The sequence below is a fragment of the Erpetoichthys calabaricus genome, chromosome 2 (assembly GCF_900747795.2).
Source record: "Erpetoichthys calabaricus chromosome 2, fErpCal1.3, whole genome shotgun sequence".
Classification (NCBI taxonomy): Eukaryota; Metazoa; Chordata; class Cladistia; order Polypteriformes; family Polypteridae; genus Erpetoichthys; species Erpetoichthys calabaricus.
This window is the reverse complement of record NC_041395.2, coordinates 175,084,374-175,104,034: the sequence shown is the minus strand read 5'-3', so window position 1 is coordinate 175,104,034 and position 19,661 is coordinate 175,084,374. Positions and strand designations below refer to the sequence as shown.

General features: G+C 37.1%; 1 protein-coding gene across 1 annotated transcript in view; it reads right to left on the bottom strand.

Annotated features, from left to right (window-relative positions):
* Window positions 1-19,661, bottom strand: part of LOC114646560 (glypican-1-like) — a 118,347-nt gene that overhangs the window by 8,261 nt on the left and 90,425 nt on the right. The window contains exons 3-7 of the mRNA XM_028794812.2: window positions 17,100-17,491; window positions 12,617-12,782; window positions 6,163-6,293; window positions 3,577-3,705; window positions 2,803-2,936 (exon numbers count right to left, since the gene is read on the bottom strand). Coding sequence (XP_028650645.1) covers window positions 2,803-2,936; window positions 3,577-3,705; window positions 6,163-6,293; window positions 12,617-12,782; window positions 17,100-17,491 — 952 coding nt within the window. The remainder of the gene's footprint in view (window positions 1-2,802; window positions 2,937-3,576; window positions 3,706-6,162; window positions 6,294-12,616; window positions 12,783-17,099; window positions 17,492-19,661) is intronic.

Sequence of the window (19,661 nt, the reverse complement as noted above, 5' to 3'; positions counted from 1 at the left end):
ACCCTCCAATGTGGCTGAATTAAAACAATTGTGTAAAGAAGGGTGGGCCAAAATTTCTCCAGACGATTTTGATGGCAGTTGTTGCTGCTAATGGCTCAGCCAAGTATTAAGTTTAGGGGGGCAGTTATTGTTTCACATGGGTCATATAGGTGAACGTTTTTCTTCAATAAATCAATTGATCATATGAATACTGTGTATTATGTTTATTCAGTATTAAGTATTACGACAAATCAAAAATAGAGGTAAACTGGAGGGGGAAAGACTTTTTCAGGACAGTGTGTGTGTGTGTGTGCATATATGTATACTTAAAATTTCACCATATTACACTTGCTTATTAACATAAACGGCATCCTTCTCCAAAGAGCCAATCATGTGGCTGCATCTCAGTATGTACAGCATATAAACACGGTCAAGAGTTTTCATTGTGAATTGGGAATGGGAAAGACATATGATTTAAGCAACTTTGACTACACATTTTTGGTGCTAGACATGGGTGTTTTCAGCATCTAAGAAACCGCTCATCTGTGGGCTAAAATTCCTTGTTGGTGGAACAGCTTAGGGCAGGGGTGGGCAAAGTCATTCCTGGAAGGCCGCAGTGGCCGTGGGTTTTTGTTCCAACCCAGTTGCTTAATTAGAAAACAATCCTTGCCAATAATTACATTTCATGGCTGTACCTTAGTGCTTTACCTCTGCTATGTCAAGTCATTCTCATATCCTCGATTTTTTTTTCATTCTAAGGATATCATCCAAATACTTTGAAGTGTAAAACGGATGGGTAATTCTCAGTCCTTCACTTTTTTCTCTTCACTTTCCTTCCAAGTATTTAATTAAACCAAATAGTGCATGAAAAATACACACAGGTGTAAAGGGTAACAACCAAAATGGATAACTGCTGGTTTCTTTTGTCATTTGCATCTTTTTGCTAATAAGGAGCAATTAAAAACAGAGAATGCAGCTGTTTAAGACTTAAATAAGCAATAAGGGTTCAAAATCTTAATGAAGGAGATAACTAAAATGAAGCAGAAGTGTTTCTAGAGCAATAAGTGCTTCTTACTAAACAATTGGGTTGGAACAAAAACCTGCAGCCACTGCGGCCCTCCAGGAATGACTTTGCCCACCCCTGGCTTAGGGGAATGTCCAGACTTGTTTAAGTTAACAGAAAAGACATAAATACTCAAATAACAGCAATGGTGTGAAGAAATGGCATCTCTGAACACACAATGCATTAGACTTTGAAGCATATGCCTAAGGAGTGTTTCTAGCATCGTTAAATCCATGCCTTCAAGGAATTCAGTCTGTTCAGTAGGTGAAAGGTGGCACTACCTAGGTGTTTCTAATAAAGTGTTAAAGAGTGTGTAACACTTTAAAACACCAGAGGTCCCTTTTGGGGGACTTGGCATTTTTCAATTGTCTTGGAAATATTTGATAATTGATCAGGATGAGTTACAATCTGCTCCTAAGGAAAGAGAACTCAGGCCTGCCACTGTGACCCTCAAAACTAATGTAAACAAATATGCAATGATATTCTTCATTGTTATTTTAAGCATTTACGCTTGCTTGAAGAAAGGACAATTGATTTACCATTCTGTTCTAAAATTATTGAATTTCTTCTCAATTTCCCTCTTGGTTTGCTTTTCTCTCCTATGTTGCTAGCTCGGTGTAGTTTAATACAGTCGGTGTGAGATACTGGTTAATGCTTTGGACTGGAGACTCTAAGATTATGGGTTCAAATTCTGCTACAGACACGGTGCGATCATGAGCAAGTCACTTCAATTGTATCTTAAATGTTATGTCACTTTATTATTATTATTATTGCTGCAGCACTGGTTCTCTGGTGTAAGTAGACTCATTTTAATATGCTTGCAATTTCTGCATTTATTTCCAGTCTAAAATAAAAAAGGCAGCCATTCTAAATATTCCCAAGAAGCCTGGCAAGAAGAATTGTCTTTGTGTGTGCAAGTGAAAATATGATTGAGCATCTCTTAAAGGTTTAAGTTATCATGAAATCCTGAAGGTAAAGAAATTTTTGGCACTCTGTCATGCTGGACCCTAGCATAGTTTTTAATAACATTTGAGCCCCGTGTGAATAAGTTAGCCAACATGGCTGCTGCTTTCAAAGTGGCTGCATCATCAAAAGACTTTGGTTGTCTGGTGTGGATCCATGTTCTATGTTGTTCAACATCTCCAAGGAAACCAATTCATTTGCCCTTTTGGTGACAATATGTTTGTGAAATACAGTAGGTTTGATCCCCACACCCTGCCGTTCCCTGTGGCAGTATGTATGTTCTCCATGTGTCTGTACAGTATGTTTTTTTTATTCAGGTACTCCAATTTTCTTCCCACATCACAAAGGTGTACACCTTAGGTGAAACGATGATTCTGAATTGTTCCTGTGGGTGTGTGTGACTGGTGTATCGGTGCCCATGCCAGAGCTGGCACCTGCCTCGTTTCTGAAGGTAGTGGATCAGGCCTCTTGCAACCATGAACTGGATTAAGCAAAATTGAGAATATATGTATGTGCGTAATTATTTTTTTTTGCATAATGTTATGCACATTTCTGTCTATACTATACAGCATTTTTAAATATGTGAAGTGCTTTGGGTTTGGAAATGGACACATCTTACACCAAAATTAAAATTAACTGAGCAAACTGTTTGAAATCACAGTCAAACCAATTTCCAATTTAAAACTAAGATTAGGCAAAGAAGAGAACTGCTGCCAGATTGCCAACAGCATTACCTGGGCTAAGCTATCATTTTTATGTCCATTGCATTTGTTTTTTTTCTTTCCCAAAAGACCCACCTTCCTTTAGCCGCGCCATTCCAGCATTTATCTATGTTAGAGATGCCAGCTGTTATCTTGTCATTGCAGAGGTTGGTGGACAGCTGAATCCAGTAAGGTTGCAGTTCTTGTAACCTTTTCGTCACATCTGATACCTGAACATGATTGAAGGAAAGATAATTAGTCGTCCGTCCATCCAGCCATCCATTCTCCAAACAGCACTCCTGGGAAGCTTGCATTTATTTGTGTTCTAATGGGCACAAGGCAAAGGCCAGCACTTAATACAATTCCTTGCCAATTCAAGGTGTGCATGCTCACTTTTACTTGCACCAGATCAAAGTTCTTGAGCAATGGGAGGAAATGGGAGTCCCCTTGGAAAACCCACAAATAAACCTATGAGGAGTACATGCAAACTGTATATAGGAAGAACCCTTGCCAAGTTTCAGTTTAGGATTATGAGGCCCCAGTAATATATCAGATATCACACACTTGAATGTGCGAAGCAAGGCAGAAAGTTCCCCTGATTTGTTTTTTTCTGGCATCTAAATTAAGTACTTTTTTTTTTTCTTCATATTTTCAAGGGGGTATTATCGTTTCTATTCACAATTCTCAAGTCTCTAAACTATTGCATTTCCACTCAGACTAAGCTTTAATTGGAGAAAACCTGTCATCATTTAGCAAAATCCATTGTACATGAAGTCTGACATCCAGAAGGACAAAGACAGGCAAGTCAGTGTTGACCACAGGAGTTATTTAAAGAAAGGTTAAATAAGCTGGACAGCAGTAACAACTCACAAGCTTGTCAAGGGTAGAAGTTGATGGTGCTGTTCCTTTGTCATCATTTAACACTTTTCGTTTTCTCTTTTCTTCTACTGCAGGACTTCTCGTACTAGAAGCCTTGGGATTTCCACAGCCCTGAAACACCTATAAAATAAAACTTGGCCCCATTATGAATGGCCTCTGTTGTGAAAAGCTGGAATCTCAGTCTCAGAAGAAACTGAATTACATCAATAGGAAGGAACTGCAAAGTTCCACAGTGTAACTACAAAACTGGCAGGTGGTAAGTCCAAGGAGGAGACAGATTTACATGGTATGAAAAAATAGTGCTTTGGATTTTTTTAAAATTTTTTTTAGAATATACCTATCTCAAATATTAAATTAAAAAAAAGTTGAAGTTTCCTGTTAGGGAATAAACAAATCATTACCTAAATATTCCCAGGCTTGAAACACCCACACTCTGAGTAAATGGTGCTAATTTACTTAGTGAGCCTCTTCTGACCTTTTTAATGGTAAGAGTATAATGAGTTCAGTGATTAAAGATGTCAACCAGACCTTCAAAAAGTCTTTAATTTTCTGTAAGGTTAATCTTTTGGTTTACTGTTGTCATTCATACTGTAATTGAACCATTAAGTCATTGGTGTCAATTTTAAATTAAAATGTGCACAGGTTACCTGGTACTTTACTTGGAAGCTCCTGCCTAGAGGTGGTACTGGTACATGAATTGGATAACCAGTACTGAAGTGTCTCATGTCAGCAAATATGAGTGGAGAGTTATGTTAACTGAGTGTGGATTATCCAAGCTTTGCTTGGGTCAGTATTATCAGGTCTAGATTAGGCTTTAGACTTTTAACATGAGACCCAGATTACTTTGGGATATACCTTATAGAATATACAAATAAGAAGGAAGAATTAAGGTCAAGCTGGATTCAAAAAACCTAATCAAAGGAGGAGCAAGGACAAAGTTTAGCACAAGGATCTTCACTCCTAGTCCTGGGGGTCTGCGGTGGCTGCAGGTTTTCATTCCAGGCAGTTTCCTAAGAAGACAGTCCTTGCTGATAATGAAACTTGGTATTTAACTATATTGCTTGTTAGTGCTTTTATTCTTCCAAAGACAAATTTTTGTCACATTGTAGAATTTCCCTTTCTGAGTACATTATCCATATCCATATGTATTGTGGACTGGAACAGATTTTCACTTCACAATCATTGTTTTTTCTCTCATTTACTTCTAAACCTTTTATTAACACATACACTTCATGATGCACATTAACCATTGTAATTGGAACCAAGTTAGATGGAGAGCTGGTGGTTTCTTTATTTGCATTTCACTATTAACTGTCACCAGTTAAGAAAAAATCAGGAGTGGTCTCCCCTAGACTTTCTCGTATACTCTGATATGGAGATGGATGTTTGTGTAGTAAACCGCAAGACCATGATTATATTTTTATATTATGAACATTAAAGAAACATCAACAACAAATCAAATCAAATTAATAATATATTGAACAATTATTATAAAAGCAAAGTTGAATAAATCAGATTCTGCATCTGCATGAATAAAAGGTAAAGTACCACTTCCGGTTAACGGAAATAGTCCAAAAGTTGATAGAAATCTATATTTTCTACCCAATACTTGCATGCAAAATTTAGTTGACCAAAGTGAAAGTGTACTCATGTTATCGTGTTTACACACACACACGCACACACACATACACAGACATAATTCCAAAAATGGTATTTTCAGACTTGGAGGGGTCTAAAACGTTGAAATTCGTCAAAATCTTGAAATAGAATTTTTAGAGGATTCCAATACTTTCCCTATACTTGGTATATGAGAATGTCAGGGAGATCTAAAACATCAAGATTCATCAGAATCTCAACATCGAATCTTTGGACGATTACAATACTTTCCCTATACTTCGTATACCATCCATCCATTTTCCAACCCGCTGAATCCGAACACAGGGTCACGGGGGTCTGCTGGAGCCAATCCCAGCCAACACAGGGCACAAGGCAGGAACCAATCCCGGGCAGGGTGCCAACCCACCGCAGTACTTCGTATACGAGAAAGTAAAAAGGAAATAATTAAATCTTAAATGCAGTTGCATAACACTAAAATAGACAGTTAAGTATTCTGAATCACAACCTGTGGGTTAACTAAAATTAAGCCCAAAATGCATTGCTTTAGTAGTAAACAAATGGGTTCTAATTAAGTCATTGGTTGAGGTGAAAACCTACAGCCAACGCAGCCCTGTAGGACTGCAGTTGAGGACCCTGCTCTACAATTTAATTAAAATTTGTCATGGTTGAAGGAAAGCACTAATAAGTCATAGAGTTAAATACCAATTTTCTTTATCAGCAAGGAGAGACTTCTAATTAGGAAACTGGCTGGAATGAAAATATGCAGCCACTTGTGGCCCTCCATCCCCGGTCTAGGATTTAGTAGGTTCTTAGGGATGACAGATCAAAATGGTTGTGGCACAAATATATATTAGTACATGCAATCGATGCATGTTTGTGAAATTACTGCATCAAGCATCCCTTAATATAATTTAGGTGTTTTAGAAATTGCTTTTCAGTCAAAGCCTTAGAACTACTTACCTTATTTGTGATGTGCACAATGTTCTCTAGCATATTGTTCATGGCGTCAGAGATCTTGACATGGATAAAGCCAATGACAACTTCTACATTAGTGGGACTGCTGAAACGTTCGACCACCTGCAGCATGGAATCTGAACACAAAGAAAGGGTGATATTTGAAGGCCACCTTCTACTGGAGGAATGCTTAATATTTCTTTATTTACAAGTGAGAGCATTACCTGTACACACTAATTTCACTGATCAGGTGCAGCTGCTCACACTTTCCGTACCCTACATATACTGTGATTTTACTCATGAGTTTTGCAAATGCATTGTAGTACTAAGAACATTGTAAAGTCCATTTTAAGAGTGATTGTTAATTTATGAGTGCTTCCCAAAAGCCCTCGTAACTAAAGTAGCATGTTAAATCATTTGTAATCTATGTCCTGCACCACCCACTCTTTAATCACTAAGTGGTTCTTGAACTGGCAAACTCTCAACCATAGCAACAGACACTGCTCGCCATGCAGTGCACATTAAATTTTCGTCATAACAATTCTGAGAAACTTTAAAATACTATGATTTATACAGGATATCATTTTAATGCTGAAATGTAGTAACACATTTGTAGGATTATATTATATGGATACATTATTAACTTAAGTTATTCCTACTGTTTTATACATGTATATCATAAGCTAATAATATCTCTATCCTCTTTCAAAAAGAATATGTGCCCTGTGGTTGCATCTAGCTTTACTTTAACAGAGACATTTTCTGAATTGTGACTATTTTTATAGAGGGAAAAAGGAACAGACAGGAAATGGGATTGGTATGTTTAGGGACAGGTAGTGCAGCTGAGATAAAGGAAACCTTCTCAGAAGATTTTCCATTGAATCCTCTGTCTGTGTCTCCAACCACCACCTCACAAACCGAGCACCTACACATTATTTAACTTAAATTGTTGGGCTGTAGCCAATATCCACCAATACCCCCAGCCTCTTGAAGGCTAGTCATACCTGCCATAAACATTCTTTCTATTGAATAAACATTTGCAGTCACCAAGGACTTTCTACAGATATTGTGGCAAAGTGGGAATAATCCTGATGCCTTCATCTGTGCCAATTCAGCAGTAGGTCAGAATACACATAATAAAAAAAAAAGTGAGTTTGGTGGTGGATGGCTAATGAGTGTCCTCTTCGTACATATTGTACTTGGTGACATAAGTAAGTAATCCCCAAACAGCAGCTGCAGTACAATACAACACTGCACATCAGCATCAGGCAGCAGAGTGGGATTCAGTACAGGCATATGAAACAAGTTCTTCTTTAGAATAGTAAGGTTTTATTTTATTCATGTATCCATTATTTTTTTTGGTTTGTCTTAGAAACAATACTGTTTATCTGCTTTGTCTTAATTAGGTGTTAATATATGGTTAAATCATATTCAGATCATGTTTGTTTCCACAATTTTATTTCATCCCAACAAAAAGCAAACAATAACCAATGGAAGAATTGGCAAGTGATTATTTTCCAGTTGATTTGTAAAGCCTTTTGCTAAGAGACTTTAGGAGCGGAGTTAATAAAGAAGTACTTTACTCATTCATAAAATGGCACACTAAAAAGAGCAAACACATGAAAATGTCACAGCTACATTACATGTACAGTATGCACTGTGAAGTTCAGGAAAGTAACTGCAGCTTACTTAAAAATGGTTTATTTCTTCTATTTGAAAGCTTTAAAAATGGTTAGGAATCTCTTCATCTATAATACTGAACACAGTGACACACAATCTGTGTGTGTTTAGCTCAAGTCATGGCAAATTGCATATACATTTTAACTTCTTTAACCTCATTTTGTTCAGATGGGTGTCTGTTTCTGGGGTACAGGTGGGTCTGTGTCATGCCGACAAATGGAGGCCACTGGGTCTGTGTCAGTCTTGACTTTAGTACAGGATGGTTTCTGCACCCCAGATTATTCTGTTTGATTTGTTTAGATGAGGTTTCATATTTGGGGTTGTGAAGGACAACTATGATGATTTTAAGAGTGGGTGACTGTATGACGCTGAGAGTGTGCCATCTAGTTGAGAGGGCCAGTGTACAAGAAGGATTCTTGCTGTCTGGAGGGGCTGTAGGTCACTCACTATATATATAAAGTCTGAAATTTTTGGGCTGTCTCCTGTATAGAACAGCCTCATAGCTGACCTTTTAATGTTGGTTTGTGACATTTTTGGAAATATCCAGGGTTTTCCCACAAATTCAATATGCAGAGCTTGTATGGGCTACTGGCATATTGGTCAAGTTCTATATAGAGTTCTATTTATTAGTATCAAGAAGGAGGAAAGGCCTGCATAACTCCACTGAGGAACAGAATTAAAAGGTATAAAGAGGAGTTCCAATTTAGATCCTGATAATGCAGCTTTGATAGGTGTGCTTTTGGTAGCCTAAGTGAAGTTTATTGATTATAGGTGTAGTTGATTGTTTCATAATCAAATATTTTTATTTAGGTTGGACAACAACTTTGTGCTCCGCTCTCTGGAGTTTTTTTCTGGTAAAAGCTTATTGTTTTCTCAACATTGAGATGGCCCAATGTGATGGGCAGGTGAAGCTGATGCTCCTGTTCTATGGATGGCAGACATATCAAATCATTTGTGCAGTCATCTAGAATCAGTCCAGGACAGAGGCCTTGCAGAAGCTCTCTTATAGACTGATAAATTTGTTTTTTGAACAGATCATGGTTGAATGGGCATATGGGAACACCAAGGTAAAGAGCAAGGAGAAACCTGATAGCTTGGGGTCATGCCAACAGCACATCCCCGGGTTTCAATGATCTGGAAGGACTTCATTGCTAAACTTCTTATGAGTGCAGAAGAGTTGTACAGTATGTCATAACTGAACTCTGCTGAAACTGACTCCTTGATTTGCTTTTTCAGCACTTAGTATTCAGAATAAACCATTAGAGGGAAGCTTGACAAAGGATTATTGATGACTTGAATGCAACAACATGTGGTTCACTGAGTGCATTTACTCTTTGAACTTATGAACTTGATTTTTCCAATTTATTATTTTCTATATATTTTTCATAATAGATTGGTTTGTAATGGAGTCAAATTTTCATCTTTGTTATGTTATGTTAAGTTTTAGGCACCCATAAACACAGTTTTGACAATTTCTGATATGAAATCTCTGCGTGTATGTCTATGAATGTATATGTACTTGTTCATTCATATATGGGTGTGTGGCACACATAAATGTGAACACATCTGGCACTCCTGAAATACGATAAGGTTATTCATTTAAAAAAATTACTAGAACTTCCTATTTACATTTCTGTTTTTATTGGATATGTTCCCAAAACACTTATTGAAAAAAGATTTTTAAAATGCTTATTGATATTAAAAGAGCTTCACATTTTATTCAGATTATTTATATGATGTTTCCAAACTTTCCCAGTATTCTATACTTTTACATTTATTGTAGAGAAAGGTTTTGATGTGTATGGCACTCTGGCTTCGTTCTTCAAAAAAACAAGGAGGTGGAGGAAAATTTATTTGCACTATTTGCTTTTCATACTTTTTAGACAAAGGGAGAAACCTTTAAATTGTTACACCCACTTAGCTTTACCCTGTCCATCTTGTCTTCTTCATTTTTATGCTGTTTGTTTGACTGTAAAATTAGAACAGATATTCACTTTGCTCTTACAAATATGGACCATATCGCATAGATCTCGGTGTCTTGCATTGGACGCTTTCGTTTGAGTTCATGAAAGTTCTTCATGTTGTGATATGCATGGACATTTCAAGCAGGACAGGCACAAAGTGTAGTAGTGCCTTTTGAAACAGTTAATAGCCTCTATTGACAGGAATGTGGTATGTTGGGTCTGTGCAGTACAGAGGATACCAAAAAGGGGGTCTTATTTATGGCAAGAATGTCAATAGCATCTTTCCACTGTGGGCATGGAAGTAAAGAATGGCAAAAAGCACCTTGGTAAAATCTTCCCAAGTTGGTGGGTAGCAGCAACATTGTCCAGTAAAATGTATGTGGCATCAGATATGCAGAATAAGTCTGCTTTTTATGGGAAAGAGGTTTAAAGGTATAAAGGGGGAAGGATTTGGTGGTGATACAATTGCTTACCTAGCTTCCTTTTCATTCTCTTCTGGGAAGACCAGCCGGAAGAAGACATGTGACCAGCCTCCAAAACCTTCTCAACCATTCTGTCCACCTCAAGACTCTTTTCTAACAGGAAGCAAGTTGTTAAATGTACAACTGGCTCCTAGGACTGAAGATTGCTCCACAATTTAGAAGGTACTTATATTGTTTTATCAATTCTTAACACCTTCTAGTCTTCTTGGAATTAAATGGGATTTCCAAACAGGGCCCCCATTTTCCTGTATTTCTTTCTTTACAATTGTTAAAGGGGGCCAGACCAATTGGGGGCTACTAGGAATGCCTAGAAATTGAAATAACACCTGGCACTACTAGAAGTCATTCCTGAACTCAGAAGTAGTCATGGATATTGTCCTCTAAGTGGCTCTGTGTGGGGATAGCAGTGTACAGTAAATCTAATGATGTGATTTGTTTTAAAGCACCATGCTCGATTTCTATACTTTACAACTAGATTTTGCATGAATTTAGCCACAGATGTAGAAGTAAATTATTGTTAACTGGGAATATAAGACACTATGTGAACTCTCCAGAGTAAACAATCAGACAAAAAGATACAGATACAGGTCAATCACAAAGCTTTTAATATAGGAATCATTTGGTTCCAAAGTGAAGGAGAGGGGAGAAGAAAACATATGAAATTGTATCATTAATTAGACTGGTTTTTAAAATAATATTTCAATATAATATTAAAGAAGGTATTTATTTCATGCTGCTGCTCATTTGTTCATTTGTTATTTGTCTGTCACAATGTTTTAACATCTGAGTGAAGTCTTTTATGAAACGATCCAGCCTTTTGCATGTCTTTTCTCCATACTTAGCCAGCTGGACAGAGCTGAAGAGCTGAAATCATAGCCCAGACACAAAAAGTGTTGACATTCCTGTTGTACAAGGGACTCCAATTCTGATGATCTACACCTTCATGGATGTTTGTTTCAAGAAATTAAATTAGCACTAAAAGTTAACCTAAGTGCTATACTTTCTGAAATGTTTGAGTGTTTTGTTTTTTGCTGCCTGTTTGATGGTATATGTGTGTTTTTGGACTAGCAATAGACTGTGAGGTAAATGAATCTATTCTTGAAGGAGTCAACTAAGTGTGCTATCAGAAATAAGAGAGGCCATAGTTTGTAAAGAGGGTCAGGTGGTGAAAGATGAAAAGGGAGTGCTTCATTGGAGTAAACTCTGGTATGAAAGTGGGTGAGTCACTCCACTTGTGAGAGAGATGCTCTGCACTCTTCTGTAATACTTTGCCTTCTATGCATCATTCTGGGTTTAGAATACAGTCATATAAACTAAAATACTTCAGCAGATTTCAGGTTTCAGAGTCATTTAGAATTTGGGCTGAACATGATAGTACTAATTGTGTGCAGAAAGATGTTAGTAGGTGTGCTACAAGAACCCTGAATGAAGACATCCTTTTGAAATGAAAAGCACTCAAAGCGAGCCGAGTAGTCCTGCTTTAAGGATTGTTTCTGAGTACTTGGTGTAGCATGGAGGCAGCACCATGGGGTGGATCAAAATAATTCCCTTTTCTCCCTTTTTATGGGATTTGCTTCATTAAACAGAGCGAGACAGTACTATTTCAGATGAGAAACATGAGCTGCTCTTGAACTGTACTGCCAAGATGAATACTGGAAGGCCAAGATGGTTGTCAAAAGGGACCAGGAGATAGAAATGCTATGTAACAACAATGCAACCTTTGAAAGCCACTAAATGAAAAGTACTGCAGGTATCAAATCCTAATTGTTAACAAAAGTTACAAAGTATTTTCAGTCAAGCAGAAATTAACTAGAGAAGTGCAAGAGAGTTTTATTTATCCAAAATATCAGAGGCCAGCTGCCACACATCATCAAGTTATAAATCATTGCCAACATGATGTGACAAAGTGCAAATACCAAAACCGTACTGTTAGCAATGCATCATAGCGTCATGGCAATAGTACAACAAAATCTGAAAGAATTTTTAAAGCAAAATGATAATAAAAGTAAAACACATGCAGATCTACAACTATAATGTAAACAATGATACATTTGAAATATTTGATCTTTAAAATTATAGTGCTATAGCTATAGTATTTGAAGACCAGAAGAAATGTATTAAACCCAGAAAATGTTTATTAAACTTTAATTTATGGTAACAAATAATAATTGCATGTGATATGCCATACAGAGAAAGGTTTAGATCTTGACACTCTTAGAGTAAAGTAATGAATCTGATGCCAGAGACCTTTGTGCTACCTAATGTGAAGGAATTAAAAAAGAAATAGCCAAAACTATTACTAATATATCTAGCAAAAAGGTGTAAAGAACTCACGGATGAGGTTCTGCCACTCGGTGCTGAGGTCAGCCTGGTTGGCTAGACAGCCCTTCACGACATTTTGGCAGTAGTTAAAGCAGGGCTTTACGTTTGGCATTCCACGACAGTGAGGACAAAATGTCATCTTCATGATGGCTCGTGTGCATTCTGGATTTAGTGGCACCTGAAACACAAACAATAACATTCTGTCACAGTGATTTTGTCCATCTGCTCATCTTGTTCAAAAGCCAAGTGGACTGGCTTTGAGAGGAGAACAGCGCCATTGTCTTGAAAAGCTCCCTAAAAAATGAATTGTGGTTTCATGCCAGTCAAAAAATCACTTTGGCAGTCATGCTGCATAGGATTATGAAATGAGATAGCAGGTAATAATTTTATCCTTGTGATTGTTAAGAAAAGAGTTAAATATATTTGACTAGGAGACATACAGTTTAAGAAAGCACTAATTATTACAATATCTAAAAAAAATTAAAACATTTAAAGATCATTTTAAGACCTGTGAACAGCTTTTTAAACTTTTTAAAGAAAGTTATTTTGTCATATTTGTCTACATCACATAAATTTAGAAATACGATACAAAAACATTTCTATTATATGTAATTGTGTAATATGTACAATATGTAATTACAGTAATTCACCAATAACTGATTATGTAATAAATATACAATTTCAAAAATGTACCAAATATCTCTGAACACTCTTTTTAGTTTAATGAGCAACATATAGTAATAATTGTGCTAGTTTAGACTTAAGGACAGAAAAACATTTAATCTCATTTATTTTACAAAGTCAAGTATTTTAATGCAGGGTAATGGAGACTGAATGTTATTTCAGCAGCACTGCACACAATATCAGTGTATTTTGTATAGCACACTTCACTGAACTACAATGCAGAAATAGATAGATAGATAGATAGATAGATAGATAGATAGATAGATAGATAGATAGATAGATAGATAGATAGATAGATAGATAGATAGATAGATAGATAGATAGATAGATAGATAGATAGATAGATAGATAGATAGATACTTTATTAATCCCAAGGGGAAATTCACATACTCCAGCAGCAGCATACTGATACAAAAACAATATTAAATTAATGAGTAATAAAAATGCAGGTAAAAACAGACAATAACTTTGAATAATGTTAACGTTTATCCCCCCGGGTGGAATTGAAGAGTCGCATAGTTTGGGGGAGGAATGATCTCCTCAGTTTGTCAGTGGAGCAGGACAGTGACAGCAGTCTGTCTCTGAAGCTGCTCCTCTGTCTGGAGATGATACTGTTCAGTGGATGCAGTGGATTCTCCATAATTGATAGGAGCCTGCTGAATGCCCGTTGCTCTGCCACAGATGTCAAACTGTCCAGCTCCATGCCTACAATAGAGCCTGCCTTCCTCACCAGTTTGTCCAGGCATGAGGCATCCTTCTTCTTAATGCTGCCTCTCCAGCACACCACCGTGTAGAAGAGGGCACTCACCACAACCATCTGATAGAACATCTGCAGCATCTTATTGCAGATGTTGAAGGACGCCAGTCTTCTAAGGAAGTACAGCTGGCTCTGTCCTCTCTTACACAGAGAATCAGTATTGGCAGTCCAGTCCAATTTATCATCCAGCTGCACTCCCAGGTATTTATAGGTCTGTACCCTCTACACACAGTCTCCTCTGATAATCACGGGGTCCAGGAGGGGCCTGGTCCTCCTAAAATCCACCACCAGTTCCTTGGTTTTGCTGGTGTTCAGGTGTAATTGGTTTGAGTCGCACCATTTAACAAAGTACTTGATGAGGTTTCTATACTCCTCCTCCTGCCCACTCCTGATGCAGGCCACGATAGCAGTATCGTCAGCGAACTTTTGCACGTGGCAGGACTCCGAGTTGTATTGGAAGTCCGATGTATATAGGCTGAACAGGACCGGAGATGAATAGTTAAATAGTTAAAGCACACACCTTTTACACCCAAAAATACAGTATATTAAAAACACAGTAAATAGAGCAAATTTTAGTTTGATTAACATAAACTACCACGATTTATTTACATTAACATAACTGGAAAATGTCCAGTTGTCAGCAGAGAGGAAGAAAACAAAAAGTCAAGTCGGTGACATTCTGGAAAAAATAAACCCCAGGGGAGCCCATTCTCTCCAATAATATGCAATATTAACAGTTAAAAGTCATACAAAGTCTAATGTTAGGGCCTATTGAGATAAAAGATGACAGGTTCTTGAAAGAGTCTTGATAATGATGATGGTACATTTTATTTATATACCTGTTTCAGTGCTTGTTGTTGTCTGGGTCATTTCCACCAACTAATGATATTTCTGTTTTATCTGCATTTAAAGACAAGGGGTAATCACTTATCCAAGACGGGACCCATGAAGAGGTCTTGTGAAGAATATGGAAACTCCACACAGAAAATATTTGGGCTAGGATTTGAACCCCAAACTCTAGACCTGTGATGCAACAAATCTGATAACTATGCCACATCCAGGGCTGGCTGAGAGCTTAGATAAGCCACAGTTACTACTAAAAATGTCTCACCTTTTACTTTGATGCTGGTAATATTACCTTCCTCACTCTGACTTGTGCCAATATAATTTCTGAACAAATAGTCTGCATGTAAATGTAACTTAGTTGTTTTTCTATCAGTAAGTGAATGATCTTTTGTTTATATTTCTCTTTATTTTACTTAGGTTACACATGGGATGTAAAATAAGTTAAATGATCAAAGCTCTAAGTTTGTTATACTCAAATAAAATTAGTTACTTTCTCTTAGAAATATTACATTGTTTATGTTATTTTTTCCCCCTAAGGCTAACACTCATTTAATGTTTAACCATTTATCACTGCACACTTTTCTCATGCCAAGTATACAGGCATAAGTGGAATTACAAATAGAGCAACAGAAGAGAAATAAACATGTTGTACATTTTGTTTGTGGTGAGGGTGATGTAATTCAGGTATAGCTTTACACTTTGTAGGAATTGCCAAAAAATCATCGATAAAGTAGAAAGTGTGTGTGTGTGTGTGTGCGTAATTTCCTGGTATGCAAACCCACACTGTTGAAAATATCTCCACTAAATTTTTCACAGATTCCCCATTGTATACAGAGGAACACCACAAGCTATGTTTCTTTCAGAAATGTAGTTAGTGCCCCCGACCTGGACAGCAGTAGCCCTGCTACTAACATATATAGGTGCACCAAGTATATAAGTAAAGTAGACATTGTGTAACATCTTATAGCATTATTTAAAATATATATGAGCTCATGTTTTCCATACTAGCCTGATGGACTGAATGGACTCCTCTCCTTTGTCAAACCTCTTATGTTCTTAAGGATAAGCTGCTTCAGTTCCAGTGAACATGGTAAGTGAGCTGACAAGACCTATAGATGGCCAATGCTAATTTGAGAAGAAAACTGACTAGTTAGTAACATTCAGCTCTGAACAGCGTCTTTTAAGCCAGCTTACTATTGTCAGAAATTGGCTGAGACTTTATCCAAACTACTGTATTTGTCACTGGGTGTATTTGTCACAGCACATGGTTGTCAGTGCACTATTTTGGCATTCTGAGCTATTCCACTGCTTCTGTTATTACTATTATTAGGCTCACTCCTTTAGCTAAGGAAACTTACAACATCTGAAAGATAGAATATTAAATAAATAAATTTATTTATGTATAATTGGAGCTCAGGCAGGTGAAGTGACCTAGTCATGGTCACACATTATCAGTAGTGGGATTTGAACTTACAAACTCAGGGTTTGAAGTCCAAACTCTCATCCACCATGCCATTCTGCCTGTGCATATAGTTTTTTTTATTTTTTTTTTTTATTCAAATTTTATATGGTGATTTAGCTTGTTTTTTGGATTCTGTTTTTTATTTTGTGCCTTCTGTAAATATTTGACTGCATATTTTCCTATTTCATGTTTGACCACCTGCCAGAGTCGCTTTTTCAAGTATTATTTAACATGTCTGCAGCATAGTGGGCTCATGTAGATCTTCAGTCCACTCTGGGTTTATGAAGCTGGTTGCGTTTTACAGGGTGCTGCACTGCGGTAACGCCAAACAAACAGACTGGCGTTTCTGAAGGAGGACTGGTGCTGGGAGACTATGCTACTAGAGCTGTCATTTCTGTCAGATAATTTGGTATTAATACTATATGCTTACTGTGTAACTCAATTAATTAAATTCATGTGCCACCCCTACACCCACTCATTCATATTACATTAATTTAGATTTGCAAATTCAGCTGGCCTGAACATTTTTGGAATTTTGAAATAGGAGACCCTATTAAAAATCCATGCAGACATGGGGAGATCATGCAATCTTTACAGTTAAAGATTTTTTAATATATAAATTATAATTTAATGACAATTATAACTATTTGAATGAACATGAACAAACAACCTATTAAGCCTTATACGAGTTTATTCTTAACTCATTAATCAATGGTAAAGTGTTACCAAAGGTGCCCCTGACTTACCTGGGAGACTTTCTTCACTACTTCGCTGGCCATATTAATACCCTGAATAAAGGAACGAGCTGCAATAAATGCCCGAGTAGCTTTCACTTTTACTTCACGAGGAATCTCTCCAAAAGGTTTCTGTTCTTCCACGTTCTTTATCGCACATTCCATGTACTCATCGCTTATCTCATACTGGGGATTTTTTGCCTTGAAGATTCTTTCTAGAAGCTTAGTCCAAAACTCATTTAATGAATCTTCCAAGTTGATGTTCGAGCCATGATAGTACCCTCGCAGATCAGCGTATAAGTCCTGGAAGATCTTGACTTTAAGTGTGTATACTTCTCCATAAGCATTTGGAAACGTCTGCTGAAGTGAACGCTCTGACTTGTTCAGTAGATCCAAAAAATAGCCTAGGAAATAAGTCAAGGATACAATCATAACTCAGAAAGAAATAGACATAGTATTAGCTTCAATATCAATTGACTTTGACTAGTTAAACAGAAAAATTCTATTCAGTACAATTCAGAATGTGCAAAACTAGCTATAAAATCAAATACATTTACACAGTGCAATGATTTGTTCTGCCTCCTCTGTTCAGATTCTATGTGAACGAACAGTTCATATCATGCTGAAGATATCCTCCCTTCCCTCCAATCTTGCAACCTATTTTGAACACATAGAAGAATCGGGCCTAGGAAGAGAATCTTAGGGGCTGGATTTGGCTTGAGCTTCACCCATTGCTCTTCTCTTTGCCTGCAATTTGTCACTGTCCCTTCAATAGACAAATTTCTCAAAATTTTAAAATGGCCAGGGCTGTGGATTCTGCACACAAAACCTTCAACTCCGAGTCCTCAATTTCTGGTACATCTGAATCTGATTCCTCTATTTGTAATTAGACTAATATATTTAGTATGTTGATTGAAAGCACACAACATACAACATGCAAGATACTTCATCACTGCTAGCATGAATCATCAGGTTACTTTTTAGCAATCTAACCTGTTAAAGTTTGGGATGTAACAATGTTGTTGTGGCTTACAAACACGGAGTAACATTAAATATAAGACTAAACTTACAAAATTAAAAAAGAAGCTATATTTGTATACATCTAGCAGAAAAAAATAGTTGAATTGTATCAGTATATGTGAAATTGGAAATTTTAACACATACTGGATTTTAAATTTAGTCAGAGTTGGTACTTTGTTTAGTGACTTCAGCTCCAGAAACCCAATAATTGCTTCTGACTCCAATGCCATAGCTCTGAAAAGGACACACCACAAAAACACACCACAATAAAAGCATCAAAAGTACAGAAAGGTGTACGGTAGAATAAGTCACATGACGATTTTAATGTTCAAACTCATAATACTGAAGTAAGAACTTTGCAAATCAAAACTGAATGTGTAGCTCAGAGGGAATATTATAAAACTACTAACATTGATTCAACAGCCAACAATCGGAAAACTCGCACCTTCTTTTTCTCTCAAAGCCTCCATAAACTAAAACTGATTACAAATCATTGAATTTTGAACACTAAATCCCATCTCAAACACACTCTTTTAAATGACTGCTATAGATTGATTTTAAACTCTGTGTCTTTGCTGACTAGTATACTAGTACCTAGTATCCTTCAGATCATTCTTTTAAAATCCCAAAAAAAGCCAGACTCAAGAATGCATTAGCCCAGGTTAATTAGTATTAAAAGAAAACATGGATATAATCAATTAAAATTATTGTTTATTCATGTAATTATTGTTAAATGTACATGAAGAAAGGTCTCTAAGTGGGATGCATGAGCTGAAAAAAATAATGGAAATGAACAGGAGAGAGAAGATCCTCAACAAGATAGACACCTATATTTTCCAAAGAAAGTTGGCAAGATACACGATTTTGTGGACAGAAGAAAAATCTGAAAAAGCTATGCACCCAGACTTCATTTTCATCATCCTCTGTAACCTTACAGAAAGTATCCTTAAATTATCTTTTAAAATATATTTTTCATACTTTTGGTACTACTCGTTTTACTGTGCTTTATTAATTTTACTTTATAGTAGTATTGTTTTTATACTATTTGATTAGGTCAAGGTAATTTAAAGAGTACCTAGTGTGGGAGGGTGGAGTGGTGGCTCTGAGGCTAGGGATTTGCATTGGTAATTGGAAGGTTGCCGGTTCGAATCCTGTAAATGCCAAGAGTGACTCTACTTTGTTGGGCCCTTGAGCAAGGCCCTTAAATTGCAATTGCTCCGTGCCGGGTATGACGTTAATCTGCATCCAGCCCTGCATGTAGGCCCTCCAACCTGCAGGGAAAACTTTGGGGTTGGTGGCAGAATTGTCACTCCAGCCACTGTAAAAAACCTCACACTGGTTCCATTCCATCTGGTGCTGAAGTGTAAGCCATTGCATGGCTGCACTCTGGTCCTAATCTGGGATCTTGAGTTGGTTCGTCATGTGGTGGGTGCGGCAAAGCGCTGTATCAGCATATGCTCCTCCTCCTCCTCCTCCTCCTCCTAGTGTGGGTGATTGCCATATTCTCAAGGGGGTTAGCAGCTGAGGAGGTGGAAAGTAGCGCAGTGAGTGGGC